At 35.1% G+C, this 15,089-nt stretch overlaps 1 protein-coding gene across 1 annotated transcript in view; it reads right to left on the bottom strand.

Moving 5' to 3' along the window:
- Nucleotides 1–6,520: 6,520 nt before the first annotated feature.
- Nucleotides 6,521–15,089, bottom strand: part of PRDM6 (PR/SET domain 6) — a 75,298-nt gene continuing 66,729 nt past the window's right edge. The window contains exon 8 of the mRNA XM_062017984.1: nucleotides 6,521–9,801. Coding sequence (XP_061873968.1) covers nucleotides 9,687–9,801 — 115 coding nt within the window. The 3' untranslated portion in view covers nucleotides 6,521–9,686. The remainder of the gene's footprint in view (nucleotides 9,802–15,089) is intronic.

Below are 15,089 nucleotides of genomic sequence, written 5' to 3'. Positions count from 1 at the left end.
TCTTATTTTTACAAACACTCAACCTTATCAACTTCTTCCCTTCCATTTCCATCTTCATTTCACTTATGGAAAGTTTTGACCTTAAAGACTTAATAAAGATTAGAGAGGGAGAATGAGAATGAATGTCTGCATGTATACCTGTACTTACATAGGGAAGAGAGCTTGTACTTGTCATCCATTCAGTTATATAAATCAGCAAGACTGCATGCCACAGGAGACACTTATTAAGAAAAATGTGTTAGACGAGTGGTATAAAAATAATCATAGGGTTTGATCGCCTAACTCTAGTCTAGATCTTCAGTAAGACGTGAGTAATTTACTTGTGCTTCAAAGTCATCTCTTAAAATTACATTATATTTTGAAGAATGAAAGTGGGGAAAATGTTTATTTACATGCAATCAGTATTTTTTCTGTTCCTATTTTTTTTCTTTCATTTGTTATATTTTTCATGTCTCCTTCTACCCAAAAAATCCCCCAAAAACACCGCAGGTGTTTATCATGAAAATGCATGCTTGCCTTTCCTTGTTACAAAATCTTGTTCTTGTACCATGCTCAAGATCTTAGTAAAGAGATCTTATATAAGAAAAATGCTCTGACCAAAATTTCATATGATTCTGTACATAAAAGTCTCATTGCAGAAGTTTTATTCTTTAAAGAAATGAGATCTAGTGTTTTCCTTTATTTTAATAGAATATAATAAAAATCTTAGGTAACACGGATTGTTATTATTAATTCAACTCAATTCTGAGAATCAATTTATAAAAATACATGATCATGGTCAGACAAAGTCGCAGGTACTTATATAGATATATATATTATTTATATATTATTATTTATATATATATAGATATAGATATTATTTATATATATATAAAGATTTAATAATCTTTCTGAAAGTTCTCTATGTATCCTCTGAACAAGAATATGATGCCTGCAAAAATAGGCTAGTGAGGAAAGAAAAGGATTTGGTAAGGCTGTGTTTATTGTTCAATAAATCACAGTCACTGTAAGTGACCTGCTGACTTCAAGTTCTTTAGGTCAAGGAACCCTTTGCTATTCTGCAACTTCACCTCTTTGCTGAACCTCTTAATCAAAAGTGTAAAGCCAGAAAGAACACCAAACAATCAAGAGCTGGATGATTGGATTAGTTATTTTAAATTACTACAGCTCTGGTTGTGACAGATTTGGGAATAGATTGCAGTGTCTTAGCCCCACTAAGTAGGGTAAATAGCTTGAGGATTTTGTGAAAACCAGCTCCCCTCCCCCCCCTTAAAAAAGAAGAAAAAAGAAAAAATGAAGCCATCTCTCCAAGGTATTTTGAAAGACAATTCATTTATTACATATGTAAAGGAGATTAAAAAAAAATTAGTTTTTAATGGCTTTACTATATTAATATATATTTGATGTGCTATTTTATTAAGGCTTTTATCCTAATTCAACCTGGTAATTTGTACTTGTTCTTGTAATTTTACCTGTACTGTTAATGATACTTTCAAAGATGAGAAGGTTACAAACTGAGTTATGGCAGAAATGGAGATTATCCATACATAAACAGTGAGACAGATCTACTTTATCTCTGCATTTCCTGAAATGCATAGTTTTGATGCTGGTAAATACCATAACAGAAAGTAAGAATTGGGAAGATAAAACCAAAGCCAACATCTGGATCATTACTAAGGGGTTGTTTAACTTATTTTAGTTAATGAGCTAGTAAAAGAAAGGAGACTATGCTGTCCTTTGCTAGGATGGAAATATATTTGAGAAGTTTTATGTCTGAAGGCAACCAAGAAACATATTGAAGTATCCATGGGATTTTGTGGTCAAAAAGTCCTTGAACTTAGGCTGCTGGCAGAAAGGCAGCTAGCCAGCAACCTTGTTCAAAAGGAAAATTCTAAACCAGAATGGTACTGGCTAACCAAAGCGAGGAAACAGGAAAGCTACACATGGCTTCAAATTTTTCTCCAATCTACAGTATGAGATTTTAATACATACGATAAACTGCACAATGCAGTACCTTCATTAGGAATTAAGACCATATGAACTTACAAGACTGAAAGACATAGGTAATCTTGACAGTCACATAAAAAGTAAAACAGTAATGTAAAAATCAACATTGCTAAGAAGATTACACAGAAGAACCAACCATTAGACATTAGGGAGAGCCAAGTTTTGTAGTATGCAAATGTTCATAATGCTTTGCTGTAGTAATTAGAGCTAGACAGGAAACATCTCTCAAAATACTTTTTGTATTAAAAGCAGCTCTTGAAGAAGTAGAATCATGCACAAAGTAATCCATGTTATGCAGACCATTTTTTTCCCCTAAAATTGATGTAATTGGCAAGCAAACCCTCTACTTTCCTAGAAACCAAAATCGGTGAGAGAAAAATGATAAAAAATGAACAACCTTTATTGAAAATGTACATTTGGAAGAAGTACTTTCTCTAAGAGCTCTACTATTAGAACAGAGCATTCAAAAACTACTAAGATGGAAGTCAGATCTTCTAAATTTCCTTCAGAGCTTAAACTTACCAGATCTGCTTACATCCAATTAAAGAACAGTGCAGCCTTCCTTCTATCATTAGCTCATTAAATAAAAAAAATAAAGAATACAACAGTAATGAATCAGATACTGTTTTCAATTGTAGCTTCCTCCCTATTCATAGAACATATATCTTCATCACACAAGCAATTTCAAAAACTGAGATGGGAGTTGCATGGTGTTCTTATCACCGACTGATCAGAAACTACTGCAGCATTTCATTGCGCAGAACTATGATGCAGTATTACAGCAATATATTATCCCCACGCTTGAAGATCTTGTGTGTAAGCAAAAGAAATTGTCTCTTTTTTAACAAAAAAAAAAAAAAAAAAAGAGAAGTGAAGAAAGACTCAGACAGACATACAGACATCACAATTATGGGTCAGTAAATACATTTAATTGTGCTCTTTGTTTGCTTGATAGGAAGTGTTTTCTGTATAAAAATTTCAACTTATTGGCTATCGAAATACCTTTTATGCCATGGGAAAAAACAGAAAAAAAAAAGGCCACAATAAAAGATTCATTAAAAAAACTAAATAGCTTCCAGTAGGCCAAAATGTTCTTGACTCCCTAAAAAAAATTCCAGGTTGAAGGCTCTGAATGACTATTACATTTTGAATCATTCTTATTGGGACTGAGATTATAGGGGGGGGAAAAGTATTTCTGTCACTTCTTGTGCCAATATAAACAAATAGAAGTAATTTACAAGCTTCTTTGGAGAAAATCTAGAGATGAGGGGAGTAATTAATTGCAGCAATGTCAGAGGGGAAGCGAAAAATTAAAGTATTGTAGATAGAAAGTATAGCAGGGAGAGAAGACTAAAGATTGAAAGACATCTAAATCTATGGGGAAGTACTGATAAAACTCATGTGCTGTGACTAGTGGAGAAGACATTTGGGATAAAGCTGGAATGATCCAGCTATGGCTACAAAGATGGTCTAGGATTCACTAATACGATTTTCCAAGACTGTAGGTATCTATCAAGTTATATTATCTGTAATAATAATAAAAACAGGTTAAAAAAAAGTTTGGCAATGTGATTGTCGAAAGTGAGAGCTACTGACTTTAGTGCAAAGATTTTGATTCCTTTGGTGACAGACTATATATTACTCTTCCCTCACTCCATGTCCTTGGACTATTTCTGGCTGTATTTGAATATATAGGTCTTCTACAGCCTTACTTACATGGATGGGAAACCACATGTGGTTGTTTCCAGCTAAAGCCAACAACTTGTATTTAGAGCAAAGAGGCTACCTATCTCTTGACTAAGTGGTCAGAGCCTTGTCTCAGAATGGCCAACAGGAAGTACTGAAGAGAAAGGCAGGTGGGCACCTAATTTTTGTTGTGCATTGGTTGGTATGTATTTCTATTTCAACTGATAACAGGCTGTGTTAAGCAGCCTGCAGAATTAGTCTGGTCCAAGAGACTATCAGGTCCCCTGCAGCTATGGAAGATGCAAAGTTTGCTGTCAGAATATTTTACTGACTGACCTTTAGAAAGTAGGAAAAGAACTGAGTCTGAGGGTGGTAGGATCTACATTTAATACATGGAGATTAGAGTACAGCACCAACATCTGTGTGTCATCAGTTCAAATATATCTTGGATCTGTGGTGTTAGGAGGTCAATGGAATTGTTTTAATTGCAGATGCTCAGTGGTGCCAAAGAAGCTACCTCAGTAAAGCATGTTGCTTAGATGTTGCTCATCTGTATTCATTTGTATAGGTGCAAGTGGCCATTTTTTTTTATTTTTAAAAAAAACACAAAAACAACCAAACAAACAAATTGATGCTGTCTTGTTCTGCCAGTCCCTTGCACTTTAGTACTGGACTGATTCTTCCCCAGATCTCTGTGAACATGCACAGAAACAAAAGTAAGAAGGTAGCAAACACCTAGCCCTCAGTCCAGGCAAAAAATGTTCAATAAATTAATTAAAAGAAAAATGTTAGTAGACCTGAGTCTCATCCCTTCTAAATCACGTACCCAAAGACTTGCAAGATGGTGGACTCCAGGACTCTTTTATATCATAGACTGGGCCATCAGACAAAGAACTTCTTCACCCACCACCCTCTTTAGATATTTGTGCCTCATTAGCTCATGACAGATTATGTGGGTTTGGCAATATAATCTCATACAGCGTGACTCAATAAAATTTCCTGTTATGAAGAATTTTCCTTGGATGTATAGAAGCTTGCTCCAAATGATTCACTATCCCTGCTACTCACAAACCAGCAGGAAGCCTGCTGACCAATTTACCTGAGTCTTTTCTCAAGTACAGTAGTTTTGCACAATTATTCTACCGTGGTGGTTCTGGTGCTTATGTAAAAGGTCATACAACATGAAAAATGACAGAAATTGACATATTTTTCTCATACTCAAGTGAAATTTTTTCAAGTGGAACAGGAGGTGACTTAGTGAACTACTTTGACAAACATAATGACATACATAGTGAAATAATGTTAAAAGAGGCACTGAAGGTTTCTTGCAGTGGAGCATAGGTAGTGCCTTTAGCTCTGGTTTTAGAATGTTTTGTTGTTTTTTTTTTTTTTAAATGAGCTTAGACATCACTTCAACTGCAGTTTTAAAATTCTGGTTTAGTCCACTAGATGGTGATCCTTGTAAATCAGGATTCAGGTAAGGTAACAGACTCAGGCCATCAACCATAAAAAAATAAACCCCAAAAATGTAGTATGCAGAACAGAAAAACTTGGTTACAATTTGGCAAAATTTGCATCACAAACATAAACAAATAAATTCCAAAGATGCCTGAGAAATTACTTGAGTTTATGACTGCCCCGTGCCATCAGCATTACATCAGTTCGAATACTGAGACCCAGCCATCAAGAAAACTGAGTTTGATCTCATGTTCTTCTCACTGTAAATCAGTTTGCAACACCCGAGCTGCAAACCCCCTTTGGAAGCTCATAATGAAAATTGCAGCTATGATTACTTGAGGATGACTTCAATACATATGCATTTAAGCATATTTGGGTTTCTGCATAGCATACGCAAAATTCCATACATAACATAAAACAAAGGCTTAGGGTATGGTAATAGAAATGTTTTATTAATCAAATATATTTACATTTCTTCATCTTCTTTTTAAATGCGTGCCTGTTATTTTCATTTAAACACAATGTAATCTTTACCATTGATATCACAAGAATACAGCTACATGCATGACTTAATTGGTCCTTTGCAGTAAAAAAGATGCAATTTTCTGAAGTTTAAAAAATGCAGGCAAGCTGTTTGTTTTTCTCATTACAGTGTCATCATTATTTTTATTACAACAGAGGACCCCTTCAGCATACTCTAAATCTATTGAGTGGATATATGCAGTTCTTCAGATTGGCTTGATGATGTCAAACTTGCAAAATCTAGACAAAATATTAATGAAAAGACTTCATGCAGTACCAGATTATTTTATTTTATAATTTGTATCTAGAGAAAGGATTTGGATGAAACCGAAGAGTGCTGTAATTGTAGTTTAAAGGAAAAAAAATTATAACTTGATGACTCTCAGAAGCAATGAGGACTTACTTTTGGACTTTCACCTATTTATTTATCTGAAATCACATCATTTTGTCAACTATGAGACAGCATCACACAACATGATGACACCATACAAATAATAAATACCAGTTAAAAGGAGAGATGATGTTGCCAAAGGAAAAGATATACACATCATTGCTTCTAAGTTTCTAGTGTGTAATGTACTGTAATTATTACATTGTTCACAACTCAGCTTTCTTTCAATGGAAGACAATTAAATTATATTTAAAGATATCATATTTGGGGTCTATAACTGCATATTTACAAAGGACCTAACATCTTTCTGAAAGGAGTTACTCTATGAATGTATAAAATTTAATTCCACACTGAAAAAAAAAAAAACCCAAAATCAGAACTACACATAATTTTAAAATATGACTTTCCAAGTGTCCAGGGTTGGACAAAAAAAAAAAAAAATTGAAAAACCCCAAGCTTGTATTTTTTACCAGACTACAAAACAAGATGTTTCAGAAATTCTGAAATGGCAGGCATATAATCACTACATTTAAAGATAATTGTATTACATTTACTGTTTCAGTTTACTGTGTGCAAACACATACTGTATTCATATTAGACCTAAATGTATGGTTGTTCTGTTGATAGATGAACAGAAATTCAGTCAGTATTTGGGAAGTGCAGACAGGATCTAGATTCTGTTTAGTCCAAACCTAGTACTTGTTTTAGCCGATCCATGTTAGTTTTACATTTGCTATATTGTAATATAATGCCCAATGTTTTACTTCAGGAAAACCCACTATGAAATCATGGGTTTTCACCGAATTGCTTTTGTATGCAGCCAAATCTGTTGTGAAAATGCCATGTAAAAATAATACAATAAATGCAATAAATGATATGCTTAGGCATCTGGCACAACAGAGTGATTTACACAAGAAAGAAGTGTTTGGAAGAAAAAAAAAAAGGAAATTCTGCAGAAATTCTACTGCTGTGCATTTTTTATAAAAAATCCAGTAAAATCTTGATTGATCTTTACTTCACACTCCTTCACAGGAATATTTAGACACATGTTTAATTAAAAACATATGAATGAACCTATCTATATTCAGCATGGAATTTGTGATACATGTAAGCACATACTTACATGCCATTTGCTTTATAGTATTCAAGAGACTGAATGCTCTGCACTACTACTAGCCATGTCCCTGAACAGGAGAGCAGTTTGCTAATGCAACAGCACAATCCAGTGATCTAACAGATACCTCATGTTTACTTTTCAGAGTATGACATACCTCTTTTCCCACTCACTCTATAAATTTCTGCCTTTTTTTTCCCTTTTTTTTTGGTGAGACTATTTGCTTGCAGAAATGATCTACAACTGCTGTTCAAATGTTAACTAAAAGCAAGATGTAAGATGTTACCTTACATTAAGTCTCTTAAAAATAAGGAAAACTGTGAACTACAAGGTGCAAGGATCTGATAGGTTTAAGATCAGATTTTGGTTTTTTGTTTGTTTGCTACAAATGAAATAATGTTCAAGTAGTCACCTTTAAGTTACAATTCTTCCTACTCAACTTCCTGTGCATCTTTGAACCTAAAAACAAACAAACAAACAGTATATAGTAGCTAAAAATCTCTCTTAATTTGGAGGATAAAATCAGGAAGGTGGTGACAGAATAGCTTACTCCGAATATTTCTGCACTGAGAAACTGAGCTGAAAAATTCACAGGGCTGAAGCCTCTTTATGAGATACTTGCTAGGACAATTTTTTTCCACAATGTTTTACATTTTAAATGACCAAACTCAAATACAGAAAATCCTGAAGTTATTCCCTGTACAGCTTTGGAAACTCCAGATTCTGTAGTGTAGTTTCTAGAATATAATAAATTCATATCCTTAAGTAAGGATGTCTTAGCTTTTAAATTAGTTTTAAATGTATTCAAATTTTACTGTATGCTTTTTCTACTTGAGCTGTCTGCAGAATTTATAAATTATCTGAACCTGTTACTAACTTTGTAGCTGATTCTGTCTAGCCCTTTACAGAATTGGATACTTCTCTACATATTTAAAATCATCCCCATAAATGTTTTTAAAATATGTAATATAGTCAACTGAGCCCTTATGAGCTACCCAGTACTTCAGTTTTGGTGCAAAACTGAATTAACCTATTTTAATCCCCATAATCTCCACAATTTATTTTGCAGTTTTACTTTATGATATAGCATGACCTCAGAACTTTTGCTTCTTGGTGGTGGTTTGTGTTTTTTGTGTGTGATTTTTTTACTTTTTTTTAACTTTTTTTTACATTTTTATCAAACTACAGCTCTAGCAATGAGACAATCAATATATAAACAAACACTGTTGGTCTCTAAAAGTGGAAACCATTCTTTGATTAGACAAAATCATGAAATCTGAACTACATCAAGGATAAAAGCTTGAAAAAAGCCAATATGGAAATTGTTAAATTGAACCAATGTAATGACATCTGAGCTTTTTATATTGATGTTGGGAGTATTTTGGCTTCCTTTCATTCATTACTGCACCAGGCAAATTTCCAGGAAGTGAACACTATGAAGCCTTGGAGCTATGTACAAAGTATCTGAGTTCAGATTTAGCTTTTTTTTTTTGAATCTCAGTCCAAGTACACTGAAAGTTTCGTCTAATACAGGAGCATTTCAGTTTGATCCAAACCAACAGAGTAAAAATATCAATTGGCTATAGGTTGGATTTCTGATTAGTTTTCCTAGAAATCAGCAAGCCATTAAATTAATCACCAAGCAAAAAGTGTCATCCTGGTTTTGTGCTCCTCATAATATGATGTATGCATAGACTGGAACCTTAAACATTTCAAATACTTTCTACTGCCTCTGTCTGTCATAGTTAATAGACTGAATTCAAGAGCTCTATTAGTTTAACATAGTTTTCCTACTGGCTTCTTTACATAAAGTATATTTGCATATATATGACATTCCTTTTTTTTTCCTTTTTTTCTTTTTTTTCCCCCAGGATATCTATCTATGCCAATGCAATGCTGTTTTTGAAACTATTTGCATGAAAAAGTGCACACAGTGTGAGGCATGAGACTATGCAAATGAAATGCCCTTTGGTCTGAGGAGGCTGCCACTGACCCAGATACAGCTCTTGATCACTTCCCATTCCACATAGCAATTTCTATTATAGCCATGTCAAGATCAACTTAGCCCAGCCCAGTCAAACACACAGATTACATCTGGGTCCTTTGAGTCATGCTACAAAAAAAGGTGCAACAATAAACAAGTCCATGTGCATTCTCAGTCATAACTATGGGCAGAAGAACCCTTGAGATTCCTCACTTTGGCATTAAATAACAACTATAAAGACTTTTAGAATTAAAGCAATACATGGTGGGACTTGAAATGTTAATAGTCCCAAGTAACTTGTCAATTGAAATAAGACTCATCCCTAGTCATAAATAAATAATCTCTTTCCTGGTCTCACTTCCATGCCAGGATCAATATCTCTTAACATCTTACTTATTTTATTACTGCTTTTGGTTTTCTGGGACTGATTGAAAGTTGCTCAGAGGAAATCTTTGGTTTTGCTTAAGTGTCCGTGACATTTAATCATGACTTTCCTTGCAGTTTAATTCCAACCAGTCAATCAGTTAATCCACTTCAATTGATTCTGTGCTCTCTGTTATTGGCTTGCACTCATTGGGCATCCTCTGGTGTCGACTCAGCTGGGTGGCTTGTGTGAAGCTTCTCTCACACCTCTCGCACCTGGTGAAGGCAACAGAGAAAATTGAGACCAGGGAGCTGCTCTGGGGGGGGGTGATGGGCTTTGTCTCATCCTGCCTAATCAGAACAGACACTCAAAAGTGGCTTCAGATTTTACTGGCTCAAGAGGTTTAATTGGTGGCTACTTCCAAGGCCTTGATGCCTATGATGGGACAAGGCCTGTCTGATTCAGAACAGAAGAATCTGTCAATAGAGAGGGGGAAGGTGATTTCTCCAGAGAGGCCTGTCCTGCTGTAGCTCTGATCACTGTCAGTTCAAATAGATAAAGAACAAAAAGAGATTTTTAGGAGTGAGCCATCAAAGAAGCAGCTTGTCTGCAGTTTTCTGCTCTGTAACCCCTAAGAGAAATTGATGACAAACAGAATTTCACCTTCTGCTAATTTAAAATCCACAATTGCCTATTGGAGGAAGAGAAGTCACAAAACAATAATCATTCAGTGCCAGAACCAGAGAAAACTCTTTGTTTATCTGATCTATGAAGTGAGTCTCATTTTAAATAGGCACATAAAGTTAGTGGTTACTTAATTATCTGAAAACATCCACACTACTCAAAAAATCTGTAAGTTTAGCAAGAACTCCTAACGGTCACCAGTGTTTTCTTTACTGTCTTTTATGTAATCTCTCTATCTTGTTCTTTCTTCAGAGAACAAAAATCTGCAACAGAAATAAGATGGGAACAATGAGCAAAGTCATTGAATTTTGGAGGGGATAGCATGGGGGTTATTGCTAGCCTGGAATGTATTCCCTATCCCTGCTCTGAAAATGAATCTATTGTATGTAATCTCCCAAATAGTGTGCTCTCAATTTACATTAACACTAGGCAGGGATGTTTGATGAGTCGCAAACACAGATGCAGCAGATTCTTCTTGTATGGTGCTTGCTCCAAAAACCACCTTTGATTTAATGGTACTGTGTGATGTTTTATCTTCAAAGAAGATTATCATAAAAGCATCACTACGATGAATTCTTCACCTTCAAAGCACAAGTGAGGAAAACAAAGGATTCAGCTAATTCATATTCATCTTTCTGTCTTCACTGATGTGAATGATAGAAAGTGAACTGTCATTGATCTAGCTGCTTACAAAAGAAAAGAGAGAGAAAAGAAAGATATTTACACATATGTATAATTGTGGAGTGCTCTTCACAATTTTTAGTAAGAAAGTTCAGTTTCAGAAACATTTATCACAGACATTACAGAGTCATTCATCTAAGCTACTGTACCAATCTAAAATGTCAACACTTTTAAGTTGTGTTTCTTTGATTGTCTTTCATGGAATATTTTTAGCAGCCTGTTCCACTGTTAAAAACTGCACTGTGATCTTGATAAATGTAAAATGCCAGCTTTAATGTATCAGACCTATCAGCTCAATGAAAATAACTCAGAAGTATTGATTACTTAATGATTTTTGGGTTATTCATTAACATCTATGTGCAGATCATCCGCTTTCCAGAGCTCTTGAAGTGCTGATGACACATTAGTGTACTGCTGATTGTTTATTAGAAAACTGATTAGTTACTGGATTAGTGTGTCAAAATATACTACCTTTCATTGCCTGACAAACTTGCAAATTAATGTATTCTTTTTATATACATACATATATATCTATCACAGAGGCATTAGAATCAATTTTAAGGCTGGGGGGTTAACGTAGTCTGTGTGAGATATTACGATATACTTGAACTTAATAGTTTTGTTATTTTGATGTCTACAAAGACAAACATTTTGCTTGCTTAGTAATAGGAGGCTCAAATACTTGCCTAACCAAGGTGTAAATAGTACAACTGCAAAATAACCTACAAAATCAGATGTGGCCACAACTCACTTCTCAGAGCCTGGCCAAATAAATGAAGTATAATACATCAGGATGCCTATGTGCCATATGGGGATCACAGAAAGACTATAAGATGATCAAAAGATAGATTCATTCATAAAACTGCTGCCCATGAAGCTCTGGCAGGCCTCCTTATCCTCTCTGGAACTTTCCTGGGAGGCTAGAGCTAGGCACCACATTCACTCAATATCTGTGTTTCTTTAAAATACAAATTCCTGTCCCCTATTCACAAACTGCTTCTCCTGGAAGAGTGCTCTAAATTCCCAGCTACAGACTGTTCTGGGATGCTTTCATAGAGACACAAGAAAGCAAGATGGTAAAGAGAGATCATAAAAGTATAAATCTCTTGTTACAAATCTCTAACCTTTGGACAGGAGGGATGAGAGTGTCAAGCGTTGCTGCTGGTCAGGCTGTGCTGTCTGCACTATACAGTTCTTGGGCAAAGGTCAGAATAAAGCCTTTCACCTAATTTCCCTGGTTTTCTCATGTATCCTGGGAACCTCAATATAGTACCCAAGATGCCTAGTATTTTCAAGGCACTTGCAAAGGGTGTGGATAGTGTTTTCAGGACTATAGTCTTTGATCCAGAAGTACCAAGCTTAGAGGCGAAGACTTGTATTAAGCTCCCGACTTCTTTTTTCAGTATGGTCCAGATAAGTTGTTGCCTTTGATAGGAAGGGTGAAGACAATGTCACAGCAGTTAGCACAGCTGACAGTAGGTAGGAATGAGAGGAATGATGACATACTCTTTCCCTCTTTCAATGAACTTTTCCCAGCCTGTTGTAGCAGAGTAATCACTGCAATGATTTGTGTCTATGCGACTGGTAACGGTGTGTGGGTATGTTTTTGTGTGCATGTTTCTATACTGTAAGCCATACATGTTTAATGTTGTGTTGGGGAGGTTGAATAGAAGCCAATACAGTTTAGAAAGGTAAAAGACCACTTCTCATGCAAACACTCACAAAGTAACCATGGGGCTGAGGCTAAGCCTGACTATTGGACACACACCAAAGTTTTCAGTTAAACCTCAAGTGTAGGTACAAGTATTGGCAATAATGATATCTCTTAACTAGGAGATCACTTAATTTTCTCTTAAGAGGAAAATGTCATATGATGGCATTTGAGACTAATTTAGATAGCCCCTGACACAACGAGTATCCAAAGAAGCAATTTTAGAGTCTTGATGCAATTAGATACTGCCAGGGAAAACTGGATCCATGTTATCTTTTTTTACAATGTGTGTGCCTTTACTTTAAATGTAAGGAACAGTATTGTACTACAGTGTTCCACTTCATCAGACACAAGACTGTATTCTACCACAAGGTTTCCCTATGTGATTTGCTTGGAGGAGTGGTAAATAAAATAGTCCTTAAACTCACAAACATGAACATCAATAGTGTTTCGATAATTCTAAGGCACTGAGTTTTCTGACTTTGGTTAGATAGACCTCATTGTCACTGGTCTGCTTGTTTCTTCACAAGTGTTTTAAACACTGATACTGAAGATTATAGACAGGATTGGATTAATCGTCAGGCTTATGTCAATCTCTGTAAAATATTCTAAGTAAAGACAATGCCAAGGATTTATTTTAGGAAAAAAAATTGATATTTTCAAAATAAACATTTTAAGATTTCATTCAATAACTTCATTTAACACTACATTTTAAATTCATTTGAATGGGGTAAAAGAAAACAAGCAAACAAATAAACAAAAATGAGAGCTGCCACTGTAGATACATCCATAGTCAACCTGAAATAAATGTCCAGTTTTGCGTTTCAGTAAGAAAAAATGAAAAGCACCTGGATTATCTAAATTTTACACTCTTTCCTCTCATTCCGTTTGGTTGACTTCCGAGTATTAGATGTTTGCATAACCCTGATTTGGCAGGTTAACTATTATTTAATTAGTAATAGTTAAGTCCCTTTATTATTTCATTTTACTGAAATGGAAGAGACTGGTGGAGAAGAATTTAAGAAAATGGGAATGGCAAATAATTACCCTTTTTCTCCTACTTTGTAATTTACTTAGGAGCTTTGCTCCCAGACTGGCAGCCATAGTGGAGACTTCAGTAAGATAAGAATATACAAAACTTTACAGTGGTGAGGCTAACTTGATAGCTTGTGATGGCATGAAAAGGAATCCCTTCTAACTGGACCTGCAGCCCAGGAGATGATAACCTCCCTTAGCATTGTTATCAGTAATAAAAAACAAATAGAAAAGTCTTACACCATATATTCAGTTACCTAAAATCTACCAAAAAAGTGCTTTCTCATGGAAAAATCTTTTTAAGCAATCACAGGTTCCCTCTTAAATGACCATTAATTTGAAATGTTTTTAAATATTATCACTCTATGTTCACCATTTTTAAAACCACCATCTGAAAATTGTATACATACAAACATACACAATTTGACACTACCAGCTTAATCCATGCAATTGTAATCTGTCCAAATATCACTTACAACTATAACTGCCTTAGTGCATTAGAAATAGTGAGATTGCATTCACAGTAGATGTCCAGCCAAACGCCCATTTCCACCTATGAATTCAAATTCAGCAACAGCTTTAAAATTATGCTTGCTCTTTTTAAAATAACTTAGCTAGAATGTAATCGATATAGCACTCACCATGCATGGTCATTCTTGCTAATAGAAAAGATACTATTCAATAGAAATATGTACATTACCACAAATACAGATTTTTTTTGAGGTACAGAAACTGTATTGCAATGGACTTTCCCATTTCACAGTTTTTTTAGTAAGCATACACTCAAAACCCCTTCGTAAACTAATTTGCATTACCAAGAGACAGAAACCTTGTTTGTCCCATTTACGGTTCTTATTTACTAGAATTTGTTGAGTTTTTTTTCTTAAGCTTACTTAATATTAAGTCTTGGACCCCTTTTTGAAGAAGGATCTAAGTGGTGATGAGACATTCAGATGAGCTGCAGCTATCTCTTTTTCCTTAGCAGAGAGGATGAATCATTTTCTGGGTAAGTCTTCTGTCCCTCCTCTCTCAAATGCAAGCAGTCCTGCATAGGAGGCAAGTTTTGGAACAGCTTGCAGGATCAGGACATATGTGTCCCTTTATCCGACTACCAAGGATAGGAAGATTTGCAGCTCTAGCTTTAGCTTCCTGTGAAGTTACTGTCAGCATACTCTAAATACTTCGGCAAGTCTTCCAGAGGGAAATTGCTACTGTTCTTTCTTAGATTTAAGGAAGAAATCAAATAAAAATCTTATAAGAATGAAATTATGCCATATATCACAAAGAGGCAGTACAAAGCATCCATATTTTTGTTGCTCTACCCTGCACCTTTAAGAATGGGCAGATGCATTCCAGAAAGGTTAAATATTTCAGCATAAGCAGGGCAAAACAAACCAATCCCAGACCACTGGTCAATTGTAATGCACATATTCTGTACATACAGTACCTTTC

The sequence above is a fragment of the Colius striatus genome, chromosome Z (assembly GCF_028858725.1).
Source record: "Colius striatus isolate bColStr4 chromosome Z, bColStr4.1.hap1, whole genome shotgun sequence".
Taxonomy (NCBI): Eukaryota; Metazoa; Chordata; class Aves; order Coliiformes; family Coliidae; genus Colius; species Colius striatus.
The sequence above is the reverse complement of the archived record's forward strand: the minus strand, read 5'-3'. Positions and strand labels throughout refer to the sequence as shown.